The following is a 24647-nucleotide window of genomic DNA, read 5'->3' as shown; positions in this document are numbered from 1 at the left end:
CACACATCATTCTATTGTTCTGTAGGTATATCTATAATGTGAGCAGGGTGTGTGGTGCACCCAGGACAGATTCACCACGGTACCCTCTCTGCATGCTCCCTCCATATTGCTGTTGGGGGGAGTCTGTCTTTGGAAAGATAGCTCCAGCACAGGAGATAGCACTGTGTCAGAGCCTTTGCTACCTTCTGTGTGTGCCTATATTTCTGAAACCATCACCAGAAAGATGGCACCACTAGGAACAGGTGTGGCGTGCCCGTGGCATGGAGGAAGCCCCCGTAAAGTGGGAGATCTGCTGCATTTTACTCCCCTCAACTCTGATCACCCCTCCCTATATTAGTTACATTATATAGCTTTGTCCTTTCATATATTTAAATAGAGTTCTCTCTTTTTTTCAAATACTATCTGAAAATGCTGACGTCTTGCTGCTGAAGCCTCAGGTGGGTTAGAGGTGGGAGGCTGTAACTAGACCTGTTTGAATTTTGATGAAGGACCAGATTCAGGATTGGGGTATTCTGTAGGCTACATGGGTGAGTAGAATCGTTCTGCTGTTACATGTGGGCAAACTGCTTTTTCACGATCATTTTACTTGTGTAATATAATATGTGCAGAAGAGACAAATTCTATCAAATGATATGCTGAGGAACCCACCATGCTCAGGAGAGTTTTAGAGAGCTGTGTCACGACATCTCTCTTTGGTAGGTTGCAGGCATTGTGTAATCCCAGGCTGATGAGAAATACACAGACTATGTAAATCCTATCAGCCATTATAACTAAGTTGCTGAGAGATTCCCTGTATTAGTACAGCAAAGATACAATTGCTTCTCCTGGCTTCTATAACTCATCTTTCTAGCAGGACGTTAGTAGTGTATTTTTTTGTGCAGAGCGATGTCTTTTTACAATTGCTCTGAGCTTAATACTTGCGCGTTACCTGTTTCCAGCGTCTGCTGTCACCATGTCATAAGTAAAACGTTGTCTTCCCTACATGGGAATCGAACCTGGGACTCCCACACACAAGGTAGGAGGCATAACCTAATGAGCCACAGAGGCTCTCGGTGAGCTGGGGCTTCTTTAGAAAGAAAGCCTCACCAATGTGCCTGAGCTCCGCCTATTCCCTGGTCTGCAGCAAATCCCACACAAGGTGGAAGAAGATAATTATGCAAATAGCTGAAACATGCTTCTGTACACAATAGGTTGCTGGAAGCATTTGCTGCCTATTAAACTAATAACATCCATAACCCATGCAAAGGAGAAGACGTTTTCATAGCAAGAAACAAACAAGTCAGCCAAAAGAAAAGTGTAATAATACTCCATCAGCTGAATGATTTCTTGCATATAGAGACATAAATATCAAATGGTGGCCCACTATACAGCATGAGGTTGTGATTGACACAGCACTAGTGCTGGCTGCATGCACCTAGAACAATGTTCAGGTGTAGTCTTTATGCAGCAATGCAGAACAAGTGTCCCAGGCTCTATGTTGTGAACCATGCACATTAAATGAATACTCACTCCTAATACAATATCAGAGGACAGTCACTGGTGCTCTCTTTATATACGCTGCACATTCCACACGAGTGTAATTAAATAGGAAAAACTTCATGACTCCCAAAACAAATCAGCTCAGTAAATGAATGACACGCGAATTTATGGTCTCATTTTATTTCTTAGCAGTTATTTAGTGTAGTTTGCAGGAATCTATGATCTGAAAGCTTTCTGTGTCCTAGGGAAAAGGATTGCCACCTAGCAACAGCTGATGGGTATAGGGAGCAAGCCTTCCGTATCTCTGCTGAAATACAGGGGAGGGAAAACGTTTCCTTCGCTGATCTGCCCACACAGACAGTGACGCTGCACCTGCCTAGCAGGTGAGATCCTGCACACAATCAGCTGGGCTGGGGCTACAATGTCACTGAGCAGAGTTTTGGAAGCTTGCTGGTAGCAATCCCATGAAGTAGAAGACCTCAGGGTTTGAAAATGAGCTGAATAACATCCACACTTTGGGCTACATGTAATAGCCTGCGAGCTGCCGGAGGTGCAGGACATTGTGCGAGTCTGCCCGTATTTTTAAAATGGCATTTACAAGGCGAAACCAACCTAGTTTTGCCTTGCAAATGATTGGCGCTTTAAAAATATGGGCAAAAATATGGGCAGATCTGTACTTGAAAATGATAATGCTTTCTTATTCTGGGTTTTGCTGTCTACAACCAAATGAATATAATGTGTAGGAATAAGTATACTTAGCAGGATTCTGTCATCAATAAGTTTCATTTCACACTGTGATAACTTCGGAGAGTATGAACCTGCAGGGAGACTGTCGGCTAGAAGAGCTACGCACTGGCCTCCTTACTGATTGATTTCATCACCATGAGAGTGTGCATGGGGCTAGACCAGAAAATGATAATGGATCGTCAGTAAAGCATTCCCTCCACTATAGACTAGCAAGCCCGTAAAGTCGGGATTTAAGGAATACTTCCCAATTCTGCATCTCATTCTAAAACGGTGCTTCCAATAATAGCATGGCCCTGAGTTTGCACCAACAGATACCCATTTTCTTTATAAAGGGTCCTCCCAAGAGGACCCTTTGTAACATTTGGGAGAAATATTTATATGAAAAAATGCCAACTCTGGGCCATGGGCAGAAAAAAGCCAATGCTAAACAATAAGCTAATGTCCGTGAGAGCATCTACTATAAATGTCGGTGTTTGAATTTGAAATAAATGAAAGTAAAATATCGAGGCAATCATGTGTGGAAAAATACTTATGACAAATGAGACTTGAAACCAACATGTATCTCAAATAAGGCAGAAAGTATATTATTTTTATTTATTTCATATGTTTTGCCAAGCCTTCAATGGGAAGGGCTAAAGAGGAACCAAATAATGTAATGGTGGTAGCATATTCTTCTTCTTCGTCAGTTTCTTCATCATTGACGAAGAAGAAGGTGAAGAAGAAAATGTTGAAGATTAAGATGGCAAAGAAGATGATGAAGACAATGAAGAATATGATGATGATGATGATGATGATGATGATGATGATGATGATGATGATGTAGTAGCCACCTTCTTTTTTGTCTTCTTGTTTGACATTGTCATTTTCTTGTTTCCCAGCTTCTTGCTGTTTGTTGGTGGCTTGTTGTTTGTCATTGATTGTTGTTCGTTGGTGGCATGTTGTTTTTGGTTCAGCTTGTGGCGCTGCAGTGGATCATCACGTTCTTGTAGAATGTTGAAATATAAAAAAGGATTCTCCTGATTTCAATGTTAACCATTCCCCAGGCGCAGTCTGTATAGTTCTAGTAAACAGGATAAGAATCAGGTTAGAGTGTAACAGTGAAGTAACAACTGTGATAGGTGTCAGTCTCTCACATGCTGGGTGGCTGTGGAGATGTGCTCACTTGGACTGACATCTCCGCCTAGTACCTTATTATACTGTAGTATAAGCCACTTATAAAGGTAGATGTACTATGCTGGTGTTTGAGTTAAGTTACAACTCCCATAACATGCCCAAAACTTACCTTATTTTTCAAAAAGATCAAGAGGTTGGAGAAGTGATCTTCTATCTTCTTTCTTTGGGGATATCTATTGATGTTTTCTGGCTTCTATACAAAGTACAAGAAATATATACATAGATTATTGCGGTGAAGTGATCACTAAGTTCTGGTGCAAATCAGATTAATAGGGAGTAAATATATCTTATGCAAGAAACCCAATGAGGAAGATAAGTGACGTTTACACTTACACAGTCATGTAGCAGCCCGGTCATCTCATGTAACAGGCTCTTTATCTTCTCACATTGTTGCTGGCTGCTGTAAGGTCCTTGGTTATGGCAGCAAAAGAATCCAAAGCTTTGGATCATAACGACTCCAATAATGATTCCTGCATCATCCACCTGAAAGTCAGATGTACATCTATATAATAAAATGTATAGTACAGTAGGTGACATACAGGAACATTCATGCTGCTCTAGCTGCTCTTTATTATATGAAGAGATTAGATAAAAATGAGACTGTATCTGATTCTTACTCATAAAGTATAGCATTAATCATCTATTTATCATTGTGTGTTTTATACAAAATGAGCTGTGCACCCTAACTTACACAGCACGACTGGTGATGAAACACAACACACCTGTGAGACATTGAAAAGGGATCTTCTGTCCGATCTGTAAGCAGAAAACTCGGATGTATCGCACTCAGTGGTTTGTGGAGGTTTCCAGCTGGAGCTCTGAACAGAAAAATACAAAGATAAATGAGCAAAGTGTATAAGATATGACATTACCCCCCTCAGAATGTTAGTGACAGTGTGTCCTTAGCGCCTAATGTTATTACTCTAAAGGTGGGTACACACTAGGCCATGTGCTCGGTGAGCGACATCACCTAGTGTTTCCCCTCCCGGGCCGGGCCACCCGACATCAGGCATATACAATGTGTGATATCGCTAGTGATATCGCACAGTGACGTCATGCTGCAGCCGGCTGGAGTATGCAGCTTTGGACTATGCGTTCAAATTGAGCTTTATGCACGGCAGAGACCGAAGGTCATTAATGACCTGTGGGGCCACGCATCGCAAGTCGTCGGCAGCGTACACACTGAGCGATATAGTAAGCTATCGCCTAGGAGTGTGAAAGTGAGTGACATAGTTTACTATATTGCTAAGTGTATAGGCACCTTAAGAGTCAGAGGAGAGCTTTGTAGATGGGCTGATGGTTTTACACACATCATTCTATTGTTCTGTAGGTATATCTATAATGTGAGCAGGGTGTGTGGTGCACCCAGGACAGATTCACCACGGTACCCTCTCTGCATGCTCCCTCCATATTGCTGTTGGGGGGAGTCAGTCTTTGGAAAGATAGCTCCAGCACAGGAGATAGCACTGTGTCAGAGCCTTTGCTATCTTCTGTGTGTGCCTATATTTCTGAAACCATCACCAGAAAGATGGCACCACTAGGAACAGGTGTGGCGTGCCCGTGGCATGGAGGAAGCCCCCGTAAAGTGGGAGATCTGCTGCATTTTACTCCCCTCAACTCTGATCACCCCTCCCTATATTAGTTACATTATATAGCTTTGTCCTTTCATATATTTAAATAGAGTTCTCTCTTTTTTTCAAATACTATCTGAAAATGCTGACGTCTTGCTGCTGAAGCCTCAGGTGGGTTAGAGGTGGGAGGCTGTAACTAGACCTGTTTGAATTTTGATGAAGGACCAGATTCAGGATTGGGGTATTCTGTAGGCTACATGGGTGAGTAGAATCGTTCTGCTGTTACATGTGGGCAAACTGCTTTTTCACGATCATTTTACTTGTGTAATATAATATGTGCAGAAGAGACAAATTCTATCAAATGATATGCTGAGGAACCCACCATGCTCAGGAGAGTTTTAGAGAGCTGTGTCACGACATCTCTCTTTGGTAGGTTGCAGGCATTGTGTAATCCCAGGCTGATGAGAAATACACAGACTATGTAAATCCTATCAGCCATTATAACTAAGTTGCTGAGAGATTCCCTGTATTAGTACAGCAAAGATACAATTGCTTCTCCTGGCTTCTATAACTCATCTTTCTAGCAGGACGTTAGTAGTGTATTTTTTTGTGCAGAGCGATGTCTTTTTACAATTGCTCTGAGCTTAATACTTGCGCGTTACCTGTTTCCAGCGTCTGCTGTCACCATGTCATAAGTAAAACGTTGTCTTCCCTACATGGGAATCGAACCTGGGACTCCCACACACAAGGTAGGAGGCATAACCTAATGAGCCACAGAGGCTCTCGGTGAGCTGGGGCTTCTTTAGAAAGAAAGCCTCACCAATGTGCCTGAGCTCCGCCTATTCCCTGGTCTGCAGCAAATCCCACACAAGGTGGAAGAAGATAATTATGCAAATAGCTGAAACATGCTTCTGTACACAATAGGTTGCTGGAAGCATTTGCTGCCTATTAAACTAATAACATCCATAACCCATGCAAAGGAGAAGACGTTTTCATAGCAAGAAACAAACAAGTCAGCCAAAAGAAAAGTGTAATAACACTCCATCAGCTGAATGATTTCTTGCATATAGAGACATAAATATCAAATGGTGGCCCACTATACAGCATGAGGTTGTGATTGACACAGCACTAGTGCTGGCTGCATGCACCTAGAACAATGTTCAGGTGTAGTCTTTATGCAGCAATGCAGAACAAGTGTCCCAGGCTCTATGTTGTGAACCATGCACATTAAATGAATACTCACTCCTAATACAATATCAGAGGACAGTCACTGGTGCTCTCTTTATATACGCTGCACATTCCACACGAGTGTAATTAAATAGGAAAAACTTCATGACTCCCAAAACAAATCAGCTCAGTAAATGAATGACACGCGAATTTATGGTCTCATTTTATTTCTTAGCAGTTATTTAGTGTAGTTTGCAGGAATCTATGATCTGAAAGCTTTCTGTGTCCTAGGGAAAAGGATTGCCACCTAGCAACAGCTGATGGGTATAGGGAGCAAGCCTTCCGTATCTCTGCTGAAATACAGGGGAGGGAAAACGTTTCCTTCGCTGATCTGCCCACACAGACAGTGACGCTGCACCTGCCTAGCAGGTGAGATCCTGCACACAATCAGCTGGGCTGGGGCTACAATGTCACTGAGCAGAGTTTTGGAAGCTTGCTGGTAGCAATCCCATGAAGTAGAAGACCTCAGGGTTTGAAAATGAGCTGAATAACATCCACACTTTGGGCTACATGTAATAGCCTGCGAGCTGCCGGAGGTGCAGGACATTGTGCGAGTCTGCCCGTATTTTTAAAATGGCATTTACAAGGCGAAACCAACCTAGTTTTGCCTTGCAAATGATTGGCGCTTTAAAAATATGGGCAAAAATATGGGCAGATCTGTACTTGAAAATGATAATGCTTTCTTATTCTGGGTTTTGCTGTCTACAACCAAATGAATATAATGTGTAGGAATAAGTATACTTAGCAGGATTCTGTCATCAATAAGTTTCATTTCACACTGTGATAACTTCGGAGAGTATGAACCTGCAGGGAGACTGTCGGCTAGAAGAGCTACGCACTGGCCTCCTTACCGATTGATTTCATCACCATGAGAGTGTGCATGGGGCTAGACCAGAAAATGATAATGGATCGTCAGTAAAGCATTCCCTCCACTATAGACTAGCAAGCCCGTAAAGTCGGGATTTAAGGAATACTTCCCAATTCTGCATCTCATTCTAAAACGGTGCTTCCAATAATAGCATGGCCCTGAGTTTGCACCAACAGATACCCATTTTCTTTATAAAGGGTCCTCCCAAGAGGACCCTTTGTAACATTTGGGAGAAATATTTATATGAAAAAATGCCAACTCTGGGCCATGGGCAGAAAAAAGCCAATGCTAAACAATAAGCTAATGTCCGTGAGAGCATCTACTATAAATGTCGGTGTTTGAATTTGAAATAAATGAAAGTAAAATATCGAGGCAATCATGTGTGGAAAAATACTTATGACAAATGAGACTTGAAACCAACATGTATCTCAAATAAGGCAGAAAGTATATTATTTTTATTTATTTCATATGTTTTGCCAAGCCTTCAATGGGAAGGGCTAAAGAGGAACCAAATAATGTAATGGTGGTAGCATATTCTTCTTCTTCGTCAGTTTCTTCATCATTGACAAAGAAGAAGGTGAAGAAGAAAATGTTGAAGATTAAGATGGCAAAGAAGATGATGAAGACAATGAAGAATATGATGATGATGATGATGATGATGATGATGATGATGATGATGTAGTAGCCACCTTCTTTTTTGTCTTCTTGTTTGACATTGTCATTTTCTTGTTTCCCAGCTTCTTGCTGTTTGTTGGTGGCTTGTTGTTTGTCATTGATTGTTGTTCGTTGGTGGCATGTTGTTTTTGGTTCAGCTTGTGGCGCTGCAGTGGATCATCACGTTCTTGTAGAATGTTGAAATATAAAAAAGGATTCTCCTGATTTCAATGTTAACCATTCCCCAGGCGCAGTCTGTATAGTTCTAGTAAACAGGATAAGAATCAGGTTAGAGTGTAACAGTGAAGTAACAACTGTGATAGGTGTCAGTCTCTCACATGCTGGGTGGCTGTGGAGATGTGCTCACTTGGACTGACATCTCCGCCTAGTACCTTATTATACTGTAGTATAAGCCACTTATAAAGGTAGATGTACTATGCTGGTGTTTGAGTTAAGTTACAACTCCCATAACATGCCCAAAACTTACCTTATTTTTCAAAAAGATCAAGAGGTTGGAGAAGTGATCTTCTATCTTCTTTCTTTGGGGATATCTATTGATGTTTTCTGGCTTCTATACAAAGTACAAGAAATATATACATAGATTATTGCGGTGAAGTGATCACTAAGTTCTGGTGCAAATCAGATTAATAGGGAGTAAATATATCTTATGCAAGAAACCCAATGAGGAAGATAAGTGACGTTTACACTTACACAGTCATGTAGCAGCCCGGTCATCTCATGTAACAGGCTCTTTATCTTCTCACATTGTTGCTGGCTGCTGTAAGGTCCTTGGTTATGGCAGCAAAAGAATCCAAAGCTTTGGATCATAACGACTCCAATAATGATTCCTGCATCATCCACCTGAAAGTCAGATGTACATCTATATAATAAAATGTATAGTACAGTAGGTGACATACAGGAACATTCATGCTGCTCTAGCTGCTCTTTATTATATGAAGAGATTAGATAAAAATGAGACTGTATCTGATTCTTACTGACAATGCTAAATTCCTTGTCGTATAAACAACCCTTTATGAAGCTAAGAACACTGTACGCTGTTTGCTCAAGAAGTACCGTAATGGTACGCTATTGGCGTAGCGATCGCTCAGCCGTAGGCGAGACGCTCAAGCGTCACGTTCGCTCACGGCCCAGTGATCACAGGACACGTTATTGGTTATGTCTAGGGGAAAGATTCGCTGTAGCGTAGCTTACGCTCGAGACCACGAGGAGGTCACCAGCGATGCAGACGCTTACAACGCTATACCTTTATGTTAAAACCTTATACCAATGAAATACACAGAATACCTTAATGTGAATACAGGGTGTAAGTGCAACCTTGTGTAACCTGACTATCTACAAAGCTGCTTGTGCGTCACCGACGCTCAAGTGAACACTTAACACTATAGTAAATACACAGATACTGGTTTAGGTTCCAAGGCCTATTAACTGTATTATATCTAATATACTTGTAAAAGGGGATAACAGTACATATGATACACTACAGTATAACAAAGACTTCCTAACCACAGAACTAAACAATAAATACAAAAAGACAATACTACACTGACCTAAATGCAATACAATACAATGCTATAATACTATGAGATATATAAGAGAAAAGAGGAGAGAGAGATAGAGAGAGAGAGAGAGAGAGAGAGAGAAAGAAATTGGCTCACAGAAAGACAATGATTACATTAAATAAGAGACAACATGGTTGCAGATAAAACTACACATGTGAGAGACAATCGCTGCGCAGTTAGTCAATGCTGAATACAGCATGGGATGGAAGCTAGACTCCATTTTGAGAAACCTCCACTTGATTCCAAAGACCACACCACATGGCTGAAAGGGGGGAGGGGAAGACATCCAGCAGCAGCCATTTTAGATTTGCAGGTCCAAAAACATGGCACTCTATACTAAACCACAATCACATAGCAGAAAACACAAGACTCCATTTTCTTCCAAAATGTCCAAGCCTCAAAACAATGCATATGTTCTGATTTTACAATTCCAAACCATCTAAAACACCTTTCACAATGTAATCCAACTTCCTAGAACCATCTCATAATTTCACATCCCAAACAACTTCAGTATCTCAATAACCAGAGCATATTCATCACAAGACCAGATCACAATGTAATTAACACAAACGTAACTGCATGGTGGTATTTATGATTAACAGGATATATATATTATAACTAACCAGCACAATCTATTTTAAATCTCCATTGGCAAACAAATACCACAAATATTATGCTACAGATTGTATACTGTTCCAATTTATCACAGACTTCACAGAGTATCCACAAACACCCAACAATCACACAACCAAGTTACAATATCCTATTTAAACCAGAAAGCAATCCGTCTGTTTCCTTATCTAGCCATGTGAAGTTCAATACTTAGCCTTTAGTTTGGAAGATGTCCTGGGGATTCAGCCGCCATGCTGCTTGGTGCCAGGTAGCTGTGTGTGTGTCTGTGAGTGTAGCTACATTACATCTGTTCTCTGAGGCCACACCTGACCACTACCTTCCTGTTTGACCAGTACCTGGGGGAGGGGTCTTTCTTTCTCCTTTGTATTGAGTCACCATTCTCTTTGTATATGCTAATCAGGTTCAGCCCTGAAAACTTAGTTGATCATCCATTGTTCCCAACAAAGCTGATCTTAACTTTTATACATATAATCATATCTATCCGCTGCAATGTCCCACGACAACACAATAGGTCTCAAACTAAACCACACCTTATTCTGCTTGCTTCAATACCAAACATGATGTGTTTATCTGGTTCGGTTCGAATGATACACATCCATGACATTAATTCATTAGCCAATTCTAAATCTCCATGATGTCTGGTGCTGTTCATTATTATAACCATGTACTGTATGAAACAAGTGCCGAATCCATCTCTGTGCCATGTCCGAGCAAATGCGTGTGTTTCCATATATTGCTGTGCTCGCTGCGCATATTTGCAAGTATAGCGACTTATATGTGTGCAGTTTATATGGTCTCTCTATGTAATATTTTTGACTTTGACAGTCCACCCTTTGGCAGTCACCAATAACTGCCACTTCCTAAAACATTTCAAAAAGAGAAAAATATATGTCAGGGGTTAATACATTTCAATGGTTGGGTAAGGGAGGAGAGAGGAGAAGGTGTGAAGAGGGTATGACCTAGTGAGAAAGCAGAAGCATGTGTGTATGAATCCATGTTTGGGGGGTCATGTATCATCGTGCCGTACGTGTGGTAAATCAAGCTTCGAGGTATTGCGAAGTATACATTTGAATTCCTTCTTATCCTGTGGTACAGGTCTGTGGATGGGCTGTCAAACTTTACCGAGCTCATTTCGGCTTTCAGTTGTAACAAAATGGGGATGCACATTTTAGTTGATGATACATGAATGGGGGAGGTATGTGGTTGCTGATATCTGTGCCTGTATTCCCTATCGTCTATGTGTGTCGTTACCTGAGGGTTGTAGAGATGAAGATAAAGAACACTTATGGAAAATGCAATGATATTCTATGTCAGGGAAATGTACATCTGTCGTCGAAGTTGTTTTCGGTATCTGTTGAGAGTCGTCTTCTTTGCGCTGTATTGCTCCTTAGGCATGAGCAACAAGCTTTGTCTGAGCCATCAGATTTACAAAAATGTTGGGCTAGCGTGAGTTTAAAGATACTAGGGAAACTGGGGATCTATGGCAAAGTTCATCAAGTGTCCATATTTAAAGTTGTCAAATCTTCTTCTTTGGTCAATCCGTTGTCTGTATACATCTCGTCTCGTCAGCTTCCTCGTCCAAGGGGGTCTTTGTATCTTGGAGAAAAGCAGAAAAACAGGTGAAAGAAACGGACCGTATAATCGCATTTTCATCACATTCTGGTTTCTATCATTGGGTCATAAATCAAATCCAGGTTAATTACAGTTTCCTCACTCCTCAAGCTCATCACTTTTGTACTTTGTTTGCACCTCATTAAAGCCTGCCCGCATCTAAATATCAATCCAATCGATATAACGACACCTAAGATACATAGTAGAAACTTTCCAACATCCATTATGACTCCTTGAGCCCACTCTCCCAAACCGGAGAACCAATTTCGCGGGTTCAACCATGACACCCAACCAGTCAGCTCATTACCTACAGCAGCAAGGGTGAGATTGTGTTTTCGACGAAATTCCCACTTCAATTGGAGAATATCGTCCATCTTTTGGTCTATGACCTCTACCGGATCCTCGGTGCTATTTGTGATATACGTGCAACACTTTATGCCGTACTGTGTTGCCAATGTAACACAATATCCGCCTGTTACTGCTGTAAGGTAATTAAGAACCATTCTATGCTGAACTAGTTCTGTTTTATAAGCTTGAAGTTCTCTTCCAGTGTATCTAAACGTGTCATCATACATTTCAGTGATATTATCTAACAAATTGGCGAGTGCGGAAATGTATCTATAATTCATCACTCCTCGAGCGGTACGAGTGAAATCTAACGCTACCAGAACCTGAATCCCGGTGGATTCATGGATAAGATCAGAGGCCGGATGCTCTAACCTTTCTGACAGTTGTCTTTTAACCCGGTGCTCGTAGTGAGTGTGAGTATAAGGAGCTTGGGCACCACGGTGTATGTCCTTCATTTTGTCATGTGTAACAGTCATCACTTCAGGCAATACTTTTCCAATACAACACAACCCTTCAGAGTTTGGGGCAAGCCGCTCATACGCCTTTCTCCCGCATATGAAATATGCGTCATCGGGGAGAACATAAGGGACGGAGAAGGACATGACCATGTTACAAACCTTCCAGGTGAAATCTCCTGACCCTAATTCTTCCATCTGCTTAATACACGTATCAGTTTGTACGATATGTGCACAGTATCCTGGTGATACCTCTCCAACTCTAGTAATCCTATTCCCTAAGGTATATCGATACCGGAAAGATTTTCCTCTACTGGCTATGTGGCGTACGAGCTCTGTATCTGTAGGCATTCTATCTGCTCTGTGTGAAAAGGTCATGGTAAGGTTGCTCCATGACACTTCCCAATTTCCCGGTTTTCTGGGATTGGAGATGTTAAAACATATGAGGGACCTATCCACATGGTATTGGTGGAGCTTCAAACTAGGAGGGCTGGAGATGTTAAACCTCCGGTCCACCGGTCTCCCACCACTTAGCTCAAGTACCTCCCCTAACGTTAAAGGAAATGGTACTAGCCCTGATTTGCTGTGTCCCTGAGGTACTTGAGAGCATACCCAACAATCGGTCTTATTTAACACATTACCCACTAAGGAGTGATAGTCACTCAATGGATGCCGGTCCATATGGATATTAAAACTGGATTGGCATTACTTTGTTACAGAGCCTACAGATACAACTTTCTTTTTGAACTAACATTCCTTCACAGTTGTTTACGAATAACATGGTTGTTAGATCGTGCCCGGTACTCGCCTTTGCTTGGTGATTGGGTTGCTATTGGAAATTTACACCTCCGTCTCAGTCATCAGGACCTTTCTGGATCCTTTCTCGACCTCACTGGTACTCTCACCGAAACAGACTGCTCTGGTCAACATCATGGTTAACGGGAAAAATCCATATCACAGTCTCTTGGGGCAAGTCCATCTTACAGGAGGAGAAAAGAAGAAATTTGTAAATGGGGTATAAGAAAATCAGTTTGAGGGGGAGAGAACTCGTTACGATAATAAGTTCTCTCGTCTTGTTGTTCTTCTTGTTCTGCTGTCCTCTCAAAGGTGTTGTCTCTCAGTCTTCAAAAACGATCATTCTGGTGATGCAATATTCCTTCCTAACCGACGATCTTTCTGTAAGGAGCAAAAATCTGGCATTACCATTGGTCCAACTGAGGGGTGACATACCATCTTTAAATCATGGAAACATGAGTGGGAAGAGAGAGACAACAAAAAAAACAAAAGAGATAGAGAACAATTCATGTGCATATATACATTACCTAACTCGACAATAACCATCAATAAGAAAAGAGAAACAAAGCATTTTTAAACATTGTCAACATTAAGAAAACATTGTCAGACTATTTGGCTGTCATATCTATGTGTCTACTGGTCTCCTTGAGCAGTCCCTCCCCACCAGCACCTGCATTACTCCACTGTCTGTATCTGGCCAGAAATACATTGTGGCGGAGGTCATGCTGGGGTTTGGTAGACTTCTGCAAGGACCAAGCGAATATGCAATGTTTGAATTCTTACCAATAATCGTCAGAGATGGGGATAGAGAGAGAAAGAAAAAACATTTTTCACAAATACATTTACAACGTTTAACCTGGTCATTCCTGTGTCTTCAGTGAATGACCTCCCAATTTATTAACCGTTACCTCAGGCTTGCCTCCATTCCTAATAATCACCTTTCCTGCCTATGTGATCCTTGATTATAATGGTGTGTCATAACTTTTGAAGTTCCTCCATGTGCCAATGGCCTGGGGTTTTGGTTGATTTGATGCCTCCTCAAACGCTTGGATGCTCATCACCATCAACCGCTTTCCCTGTACCTACCTGATTCCTTGGATACCATGATTATGTCGTTGTCTAGGGAGTTGATATACCTTCTGTGAATCTTTGATCATACAGTTAGATCTTTCCTAGGATCTGGGTAATCAGACATGATTGATCTCAATTCTGTCCGGGACCAGGGATGGCGCATTGCACTGTCCTTGACGGGAATGGTTCCCTGATCGTCAGTCTTCCCATTGGGGACTGTGATCACCCTGACAGGACTAAACTCAATTACATCACCTTGTTTTGGTCTTACAATATGGGGTACATTTGTTTGTGCGTGATATAAAACATTGTACGTACCTGTGGACACGACCTCACCTGACCCTCCGTTAGGGGGTTTGATTATTGCCTTTACCAATTTGGTCGTGTCCACCTGGATGTCTTGTAGGATGGCTTCTGGAAGAGGTGCCGACATCGTTCTGGGCTCACTTTCTTGTTTGTATTCCTGAGGAAAGTTTAACATGGGGTGCGACTTGCATGGGTTAATAGTTGTACATTCAACAGTATTACAATAATCATTGTTACATTCATTACACTTATTCTTATTATCTATACTACAGTTGCTAAGAGCATTTTTATTGTTCCACTTTTGTGCTTTTCTCTCCAACCATAATCCTCTTCAATGCCATGTCTCTCCTCTCAAGATGTATGGTGGAGGAGGAGCTGTGGCAATCAACTTCCTGACTGCCCCAGATCCTGCCGCCAGAGCCAAACCTCTCTGTATCTCACCTTCCTGGTGCCATAACTGTAAATATTCATAATGTTGAATTCGTCTCTTTGATGATTTTACGAGACATATCCTCCTCCTTAAATTTTGTAACACCTCTGGACTGAAGCTACCTATTCTTGGGAACTTGTCCCTGTCTTGTACAGTCATTCTCTCCCATTCATCACATAAAGATTCGGTGTGAATTCCATATTTTTCACACATTACATATCGTGCCGACCCAACTGGTCGGTTCACAGAATCAACCTGAACCAGGGTTGATCGCCCCCTACCTGAGCAACTGGCCCCCATAGTCTGCAGGTGTTGCTTAGTCCTCCTTGGATCTCTGTATCAAGGTTTTCAGCAAGCCTTTTCAGACAACCAAATTACTCCACAGTAGGCCGGCGGTGGCGGTTTACCGAGTACCCCACTCACTCGCCCACCTCGACCAATACGACCTGATCACACCGACGTGGTGCTGGCGTACTCGATACAGGGCCCCTATGGAACCTTCAGTTTACTGGAACATATGAGGGTTACCCGCAGGACACTTACTCTTTCCAGTAAAGGTGGGGTTGTTAGATAGTTCCTGAGTGACCAGCGAACTTCCCTTCCAAAAATAAAAAATTACACAAATCACGTCAGAATGTACAAATAGCGTTTGTGACCACTTTACTCTAATGGTATTAGGTCAGATTACTAACTACTGCACACAATTACGTGCGGTCCAATCGTTCAGTACACGAGCACTACTTGTCATGTACTGAAAGACCAATGGAATCGATGTTTCCGGACGCGATTCCTTCAGCAAGAGCTTATGGCCTATATGGGTTCTGCACCAACACCCCAGGCGTTGTGCCACTGGACTTTTATAGCGGACCTTTTACCTTACGACCTCCTGGTCTTGTTCCTTATGACCTCCTGGTCTTGTTCCTTATGACCTCCTGGTCTTGTTCCTTATGACCTCCTGGTCTTGTTACCTTATGGTCCGCTATACTCTAATGCTCAAATATTATTTAACCAGGGATGCCTCCCTGGCCACCGTATATGTCACTTACACGTATGTCCCTTGACGAGTACCCGGCTTTCTTTTTGGTTCCACCTTAAAGTTATATAAACTTTTGTATACAAAACACACTCACTCAACACATGTACACTTTGTTTCTATATCTATTTCTGCGCAGAAATTGTCTTCAGGCCAAGAGTGTTACCAATTAGGAGCAGGATCTGTTAAACTAAATTTCAGATTTTCCAAAAATAGATTTGCGTTATTTACCGCTTCGCGTTATCTATCGCTTTTGCGCTAATTATCGCTTTGCGCTAATTCAACTTTTCGTGACTTGGGCTACATGGGCGTAACCAGACGCTACGTTGCGTAATGTACGCTGCGTGCGTCCTGCCTTTCGGATTGCGTACGCTAGTCTTTGTTAGTGACACGTGTACGCAATGCAAAGGATCCACCGTAACACAATATATATTTTATCAATGTAGATGATCCCTGATCATCTACCGCAATCCACACTGACTGCCTTATCTCCTAGACAAATCGTGTGTTGTTCTATACTTTAACTATTACCTCTACTATTAAATAACAGCAAATCTCTTTTTAGCACTTTCTATCAACTATAAAATTTGGCAAACAGGAATGTGAGATGTGAAACTTACACAGATGAAAATGCAATTCTAAATTTAATCTAATAACATACATTGATGTAAGCACACGCATATGAAATTACATATAAGTACCAATCACTATTACTTATGATTGACTATGATATAGATTAAATAAATGCATAAAAAAAAAACCTCATTAAATGATGATTTCTTTTTGACAGTGGATGGCTGATTGTTTCCTGAGTCAACTGAAAACCAGCCGCTCAAAAAAACAAAAAATTTTTTTTTTTTTTTTGACCTTCCCAAAATGGCCGCTGCTCCTCCCCCTTCCACCTCCATGAGGGTCACACAAAATGGTGGACAGACCATGCGGCCTCTTGTCACAAAGAAAGTCATCATTCAAAACTCCTAAAGTTATTCTAGGCCTGAGTGTGTAGTTGGCACCAAATTGAAATAAAAACCAGATTTTCAAAGACAATAGCGTACTGTTCTTACCTCCGGTTACCGGGTTCCTTCAGCACTCTTTATCTAAGCGAAGCAGACGCTTATCCCGTCAGCACTGTGAGACAACCTCCCACCCTTTGCTGGAGGGATAATGTCTGCTGATCTACCTAGTGCAGATATGAGAAGTATAGGACGAGCCCGCAATTGACAATGCTAAATTCCTTGTCGTATAAACAACCCTTTATGAAGCTAAGAACACTGTACGCTGTTTGCTCAAGAAGTACCGTAATGGTACGCTATTGGCGTAGCGATCGCTCAGCCGTAGGCGAGACGCTCAAGCGTCACGTTCGCTCACGGCCCAGTGATCACAGGACACGTTATTGGTTATGTCTAGGGGAAAGATTCGCTGTAGCGTAGCTTACGCTCGAGACCACGAGGAGGTCACCAGCGATGCAGACGCTTACAACGCTATACCTTTATGTTAAAACCTTATACCAATGAAATACACAGAATACCTTAATGTGAATACAGGGTGTAAGTGCAACCTTGTGTAACCTGACTATCTACAAAGCTGCTTGTGCGTCACCGACGCTCAAGTGAACACTTAACACTATAGTAAATACACAGATACTGGTTTAGGTTCCAAGGCCTATTAACTGTATTATATCTAATATACTTGTAAAAGGGGATAACAGTACATATGATACACTACAGTATAACAAAGACTTCCTAACCACAGAACTAAACAATAAATACAAAAAGACAATACTACACTGACCTAAATGCAATACAATACAATGCTATAATACTATGAGATATATAAGAGAAAAGAGGAGAGAGAGATAGAGAGAGAGAGAGAGAGAGAGAAAGAAATTGGCTCACAGAAAGACAATGATTACATTAAATAAGAGACAACATGGTTGCAGATAAAACTACACATGTGAGAGACAATCGCTGCGCTGTTAGTCAATGCTGAATACAGCATGGGATGGAAGCTAGACTCCATTTTGAGAAACCTCCACTTGATTCCAAAGACCACACCACATGGCTGAAAGGGGGGAGGGGAAGACATCCAGCAGCAGCCATTTTAGATTTGCAGGTCCAAAAACATGGCACTCTATACTAAACCACAATCACATAGCAGAAAACACAAGACTCCATTTTCTTCCAAAATGTCCAAGCCTCAGAACAATGCATATGTTCTGATTTTACAATTCCAAACCATCTAAAACACCTTTCACAATGTAATCCAACTTCCTAGAACCATCTCATAATTTCACATCCCAAACAACTTCAGTATCTCAATAACCAGAGCATATTCATCACAAGACCAGATCACAATGTAATTAACACAAACGTAACTGCATGGTGGTATTTATGATTAACAGGATATATATATTATAACTAACCAGCACAATCTATTTTAAATCTCCATTGGCAAACAAATACCACAAATATTATGCTACAGATTGTATACTGTTCCAATTTATCACAGACTTCACAGAGTATCCACAAACACCCAACAATCACACAACCAAGTTACAATATCCTATTTAAACCAGAAAGCAATCCGTCTGTTTCCTTATCTAGCCATGTGAAGTTCAATACTTAGCCTTTAGTTTGGAAGATGTCCTGGGGATTCAGCCGCCATGCTGCTTGGTGCCAGGTAGCTGTGTGTGTGTCTGTGAGTGTAGCTACATTACATCTGTTCTCTGAGGCCACACCTGACCACTACCTTCCTGTTTGACCAGTACCTGGGGGAGGGGTCTTTCTTTCTCCTTTGTATTGAGTCACCATTCTCTTTGTATATGCTAATCAGGTTCAGCCCTGAAAACTTAGTTGATCATCCATTGTTCCCAACAAAGCTGATCTTAACTTTTATACATATAATCATATCTATCCGCTGCAATGTCCCACGACAACACAATAGGTCTCAAACTAAACCACACCTTATTCTGCTTGCTTCAATACCAAACATGATGTGTTTATCTGGTTCGGTTCGAATGATACACATCCATGACATTAATTCATTAGCCAATTCTAAATCTCCATGATGTCTGGTGCTGTTCATTATTATAACCATGTACTGTATGAAACAAGTGCCGAATCCATCTCTGTGCCATGTCCGAGCAAATGCGTGTGTTTCCATATATTGCTGTGCTCGCTGCGCATATTTGCAAGTATAGCGACTTATATGTGTGCAGTTTATATGGTCTCTCTATGTAATATTTTTGACTTTGACATTACTCATAAAGTATAGCATTAATCATCTATTTATCATTGTGTGTTTTATACAAAATGAGCTGTGCACCCTAACTTACACAGCACGACTGGTGATGAAACACAACACACCTGTGAGACATTGAAAAGGGATCTTCTGTCCGATCTGTAAGCAGAAAACTCGGATGTATCGCACTCAGTGGTTTGTGGAGGTCTCCAGCTGGAGCTCTGAACAGAAAAATACAAAGATAAATGAGCAAAGTGTATAAGATATGACATTACCCCCCTCAGAATGTTAGTGACAGTGTGTCCTTAGCGCCTAATGTTATTACTCTAAAGGTGGGTACACACTAGGCCATGTGCTCGGTGAGCGACATCACCTAGTGTTTCCCCTCCCGGGCCGGGCCACCCGACATCAGGCATATACAATGTGTGATATCGCTAGTGATATCGCACAGTGACGTCATGCTGCAGCCGGCTGGAGTATGCAGCTTTGGACTATGCGTTCAAATTGAGCTTTATGCACGGCAGAGACCGAAGGTCATTAATGACCTGTGGGGCCACGCATCGCTCGTCGTCGGCAGCGTACACACTGAGCGATATAGTAAGCTATCGCCTAGGAGTGTGAAAGTGAGTGACATAGTTTACTATATTGCTAAGTGTATAGGCACCTTAAGAGTCAGAGGAGAGCTTTGTAGATGGGCTGATGGTTTTACACACATCATTCTATTGTTCTGTAGGTATATCTATAATGTGAGCAGGGTGTGTGGTGCACCCAGGACAGATTCACCACGGTACCCTCTCTGCATGCTCCCTCCATATTGCTGTTGGGGGGAGTCTGTCTTTGGAAAGATAGCTCCAGCACAGGAGATAGCACTGTGTCAGAGCCTTTGCTATCTTCTGTGTGTGCCTATATTTCTGAAACCATCACCAGAAAGATGGCACCACTAGGAACAGGTGTGGCGTGCCCGTGGCATGGAGGAAGCCCCCGTAAAGTGGGAGATCTGCTGCATTTTACTCCCCTCAACTCTGATCACCCCTCCCTATATTAGTTACATTATATAGCTTTGTCCTTTCATATATTTAAATAGAGTTCTCTCTTTTTTTCAAATACTATCTGAAAATGCTGACGTCTTGCTGCTGAAGCCTCAGGTGGGTTAGAGGTGGGAGGCTGTAACTAGACCTGTTTGAATTTTGATGAAGGACCAGATTCAGGATTGGGGTATTCTGTAGGCTACATGGGTGAGTAGAATCGTTCTGCTGTTACATGTGGGCAAACTGCTTTTTCACGATCATTTTACTTGTGTAATATAATATGTGCAGAAGAGACAAATTCTATCAAATGATATGCTGAGGAACCCACCATGCTCAGGAGAGTTTTAGAGAGCTGTGTCACGACATCTCTCTTTGGTAGGTTGCAGGCATTGTGTAATCCCAGGCTGATGAGAAATACACAGACTATGTAAATCCTATCAGCCATTATAACTAAGTTGCTGAGAGATTCCCTGTATTAGTACAGCAAAGATACAATTGCTTCTCCTGGCTTCTATAACTCATCTTTCTAGCAGGACGTTAGTAGTGTATTTTTTTGTGCAGAGCGATGTCTTTTTACAATTGCTCTGAGCTTAATACTTGCGCGTTACCTGTTTCCAGCGTCTGCTGTCACCATGTCATAAGTAAAACGTTGTCTTCCCTACATGGGAATCGAACCTGGGACTCCCACACACAAGGTAGGAGGCATAACCTAATGAGCCACAGAGGCTCTCGGTGAGCTGGGGCTTCTTTAGAAAGAAAGCCTCACCAATGTGCCTGAGCTCCGCCTATTCCCTGGTCTGCAGCAAATCCCACACAAGGTGGAAGAAGATAATTATGCAAATAGCTGAAACATGCTTCTGTACACAATAGGTTGCTGGAAGCATTTGCTGCCTATTAAACTAATAACATCCATAACCCATGCAAAGGAGAAGACGTTTTCATAGCAAGAAACAAACAAGTCAGCCAAAAGAAAAGTGTAATAACACTCCATCAGCTGAATGATTTCTTGCATATAGAGACATAAATATCAAATGGTGGCCCACTATACAGCATGAGGTTGTGATTGACACAGCACTAGTGCTGGCTGCATGCACCTAGAACAATGTTCAGGTGTAGTCTTTATGCAGCAATGCAGAACAAGTGTCCCAGGCTCTATGTTGTGAACCATGCACATTAAATGAATACTCACTCCTAATACAATATCAGAGGACAGTCACTGGTGCTCTCTTTATATACGCTGCACATTCCACACGAGTGTAATTAAATAGGAAAAACTTCATGACTCCCAAAACAAATCAGCTCAGTAAATGAATGACACGCGAATTTATGGTCTCATTTTATTTCTTAGCAGTTATTTAGTGTAGTTTGCAGGAATCTATGATCTGAAAGCTTTCTGTGTCCTAGGGAAAAGGATTGCCACCTAGCAACAGCTGATGGGTATAGGGAGCAAGCCTTCCGTATCTCTGCTGAAATACAGGGGAGGGAAAACGTTTCCTTCGCTGATCTGCCCACACAGACAGTGACGCTGCACCTGCCTAGCAGGTGAGATCCTGCACACAATCAGCTGGGCTGGGGCTACAATGTCACTGAGCAGAGTTTTGGAAGCTTGCTGGTAGCAATCCCATGAAGTAGAAGACCTCAGGGTTTGAAAATGAGCTGAATAACATCCACACTTTGGGCTACATGTAATAGCCTGCGAGCTGCCGGAGGTGCAGGACATTGTGCGAGTCTGCCCGTATTTTTAAAATGGCATTTACAAGGCGAAACCAACCTAGTTTTGCCTTGCAAATGATTGGCGCTTTAAAAATATGGGCAAAAATATGGGCAGATCTGTACTTGAAAATGATAATGCTTTCTTATTCTGGGTTTTGCTGTCTACAACCAAATGAATATAATGTGTAGGAATAAGTATACTTAGCAGGATTCTGTCATCAATAAGTTTCATTTCACACTGTGATAACTTCGGAGAGTATGAACCTGCAGGGAGACTGTCGGCTAGAAGAGCTACGCACTGGCCTCCTTACTGATTGATTTCATCACCATGAGAGTGTGCATGGGGCTAGACCAGAAAATGATAATGGATCGTCAGTAAAGCATTCCCTCCACTATAGACTAGCAAGCCCGTAAAGTCGGGATTTAAGGAATACTTCCCAATTCTGCATCTCATTCTAAAACGGTGCTTCCAATAATAGCATGGCCCTGAGTTTGCACCAACAGATACCCATTTTCTTTATAAAGGGTCCTCCCAAGAGGACCCTTTGTAACATTTGGGAGAAATATTTATATGAAAAAATGCCAACTCTGGGCCATGGGCAGAAAAAAGCCAATGCTAAACAATAAGCTAATGTCCGTGAGAGCATCTACTATAAATGTCGGTGTTTGAATTTGAAATAAATGAAAGTAAAATATCGAGGCAATCATGTGTGGAAAAATACTTATGACAAATGAGACTTGAAACCAACATGTATCTCAAATAAGGCAGAAAGTATATTCTTTTTATTTATTTCATATGTTTTGCCAAGCCTTCAATGGGAAGGGCTAAAGAGGAACCAAATAATGTAATGGTGGTAGCATATTCTTCTTCTTCGTCAGTTTCTTCATCATTGACAAAGAAGAAGGTGAAGAAGAAAATGTTGAAGATTAAGATGGCAAAGAAGATGATGAAGACAATGAAGAATATGATGATGATGATGATGATGATGATGTAGTAGCCACCTTCTTTTTTGTCTTCTTGTTTGACATTGTCATTTTCTTGTTTCCCAGCTTCTTGCTGTTTGTTGGTGGCTTGTTGTTTGTCATTGATTGTTGTTCGTTGGTGGCATGTTGTTTTTGGTTCAGCTTGTGGCGCTGCAGTGGATCATCACGTTCTTGTAGAATGTTGAAATATAAAAAAGGATTCTCCTGATTTCAATGTTAACCATTCCCCAGGCGCAGTCTGTATAGTTCTAGTAAACAGGATAAGAATCAGGTTAGAGTGTAACAGTGAAGTAACAACTGTGATAGGTGTCAGTCTCTCACATGCTGGGTGGCTGTGGAGATGTGCTCACTTGGACTGACATCTCCGCCTAGTACCTTATTATACTGTAGTATAAGCCACTTATAAAGGTAGATGTACTATGCTGGTGTTTGAGTTAAGTTACAACTCCCATAACATGCCCAAAACTTACCTTATTTTTCAAAAAGATCAAGAGGTTGGAGAAGTGATCTTCTATCTTCTTTCTTTGGGGATATCTATTGATGTTTTCTGGCTTCTATACAAAGTACAAGAAATATATACATAGATTATTGCGGTGAAGTGATCACTAAGTTCTGGTGCAAATCAGATTAATAGGGAGTAAATATATCTTATGCAAGAAACCCAATGAGGAAGATAAGTGACGTTTACACTTACACAGTCATGTAGCAGCCCGGTCATCTCATGTAACAGGCTCTTTATCTTCTCACATTGTTGCTGGCTGCTGTAAGGTCCTTGGTTATGGCAGCAAAAGAATCCAAAGCTTTGGATCATAACGACTCCAATAATGATTCCTGCATCATCCACCTGAAAGTCAGATGTACATCTATATAATAAAATGTATAGTACAGTAGGTGACATACAGGAACATTCATGCTGCTCTAGCTGCTCTTTATTATATGAAGAGATTAGATAAAAATGAGACTGTATCTGATTCTTACTCATAAAGTATAGCATTAATCATCTATTTATCATTGTGTGTTTTATACAAAATGAGCTGTGCACCCTAACTTACACAGCACGACTGGTGATGAAACACAACACACCTGTGAGACATTGAAAAGGGATCTTCTGTCCGATCTGTAAGCAGAAAACTCGGATGTATCGCACTCAGTGGTTTGTGGAGGTCTCCAGCTGGAGCTCTGAACAGAAAAATACAAAGATAAATGAGCAAAGTGTATAAGATATGACATTACCCCCCTCAGAATGTTAGTGACAGTGTGTCCTTAGCGCCTAATGTTATTACTCTAAAGGTGGGTACACACTAGGCCATGTGCTCGGTGAGCGACATCACCTAGTGTTTCCCCTCCCGGGCCGGGCCACCCGACATCAGGCATATACAATGTGTGATATCGCTAGTGATATCGCACAGTGACGTCATGCTGCAGCCGGCTGGAGTATGCAGCTTTGGACTATGCGTTCAAATTGAGCTTTATGCACGGCAGAGACCGAAGGTCATTAATGACCTGTGGGGCCACGCATCGCTCGTCGTCGGCAGCGTACACACTGAGCGATATAGTAAGCTATCGCCTAGGAGTGTGAAAGTGAGTGACATAGTTTACTATATTGCTAAGTGTATAGGCACCTTAAGAGTCAGAGGAGAGCTTTGTAGATGGGCTGATGGTTTTACACACATCATTCTATTGTTCTGTAGGTATATCTAT

At 41.7% G+C, this 24647-nt stretch overlaps 2 protein-coding genes across 2 annotated transcripts; both read right to left on the bottom strand.

Moving 5' to 3' along the window:
• Positions 1-3106: 3106 nt before the first annotated feature.
• LOC134987923 (interferon kappa-like) lies at positions 3107-3874 on the bottom strand. The gene is made up of 3 exons (XM_063950517.1): positions 3733-3874; positions 3509-3592; positions 3107-3286 (listed from the first exon to the last, which is right to left on the bottom strand). Exons 1-3 carry the CDS (start codon positions 3847-3849, stop codon positions 3176-3178), a joined length of 312 nt encoding a protein of 103 aa, XP_063806587.1. The 5' UTR covers positions 3850-3874; the 3' UTR covers positions 3107-3175.
• Positions 3875-23012: 19138 nt separating this feature from the next.
• Positions 23013-23782, bottom strand: LOC134987907 (interferon kappa-like). The gene is made up of 3 exons (XM_063950516.1): positions 23641-23782; positions 23417-23500; positions 23013-23194 (listed from the first exon to the last, which is right to left on the bottom strand). Exons 1-3 carry the CDS (start codon positions 23755-23757, stop codon positions 23084-23086), a joined length of 312 nt encoding a protein of 103 aa, XP_063806586.1. The 5' UTR covers positions 23758-23782; the 3' UTR covers positions 23013-23083.
• Positions 23783-24647: the final 865 nt, after the last annotated feature.

The sequence above is a fragment of the Pseudophryne corroboree genome, chromosome 2, assembly GCF_028390025.1.
Source record: "Pseudophryne corroboree isolate aPseCor3 chromosome 2, aPseCor3.hap2, whole genome shotgun sequence".
Lineage (NCBI taxonomy): Eukaryota > Metazoa > Chordata > Amphibia > Anura > Myobatrachidae > Pseudophryne > Pseudophryne corroboree.
The sequence above is the reverse complement of the archived record's forward strand: the minus strand, read 5'-3'. Positions and strand labels throughout refer to the sequence as shown.

What these genes read in the sequence shown, in the direction of transcription:
- LOC134987923 (XM_063950517.1), bottom strand. Translation starts at nt 3,849, where the DNA reads ATGATCCAAAGCTTTGGATTCTTTTGCTGCCATAACCAAGGACCTTAC. An exon ending in CCGGGCTGCTACATGACTGT is followed by an intron (nt 3,593 to 3,732) that starts GTAAGTGTAAAC and finishes TACTTTGTATAG; the next exon opens with AAGCCAGAAAACATCAATAG. An exon ending in TGATCTTTTTGAAAAATAAG is followed by an intron (nt 3,287 to 3,508) that starts GTAAGTTTTGGG and finishes CCTGTTTACTAG; the next exon opens with AACTATACAGACTGCGCCTG.
- LOC134987907 (XM_063950516.1), bottom strand. Translation starts at nt 23,757, where the DNA reads ATGATCCAAAGCTTTGGATTCTTTTGCTGCCATAACCAAGGACCTTAC. An exon ending in CCGGGCTGCTACATGACTGT is followed by an intron (nt 23,501 to 23,640) that starts GTAAGTGTAAAC and finishes TACTTTGTATAG; the next exon opens with AAGCCAGAAAACATCAATAG. An exon ending in TGATCTTTTTGAAAAATAAG is followed by an intron (nt 23,195 to 23,416) that starts GTAAGTTTTGGG and finishes CCTGTTTACTAG; the next exon opens with AACTATACAGACTGCGCCTG.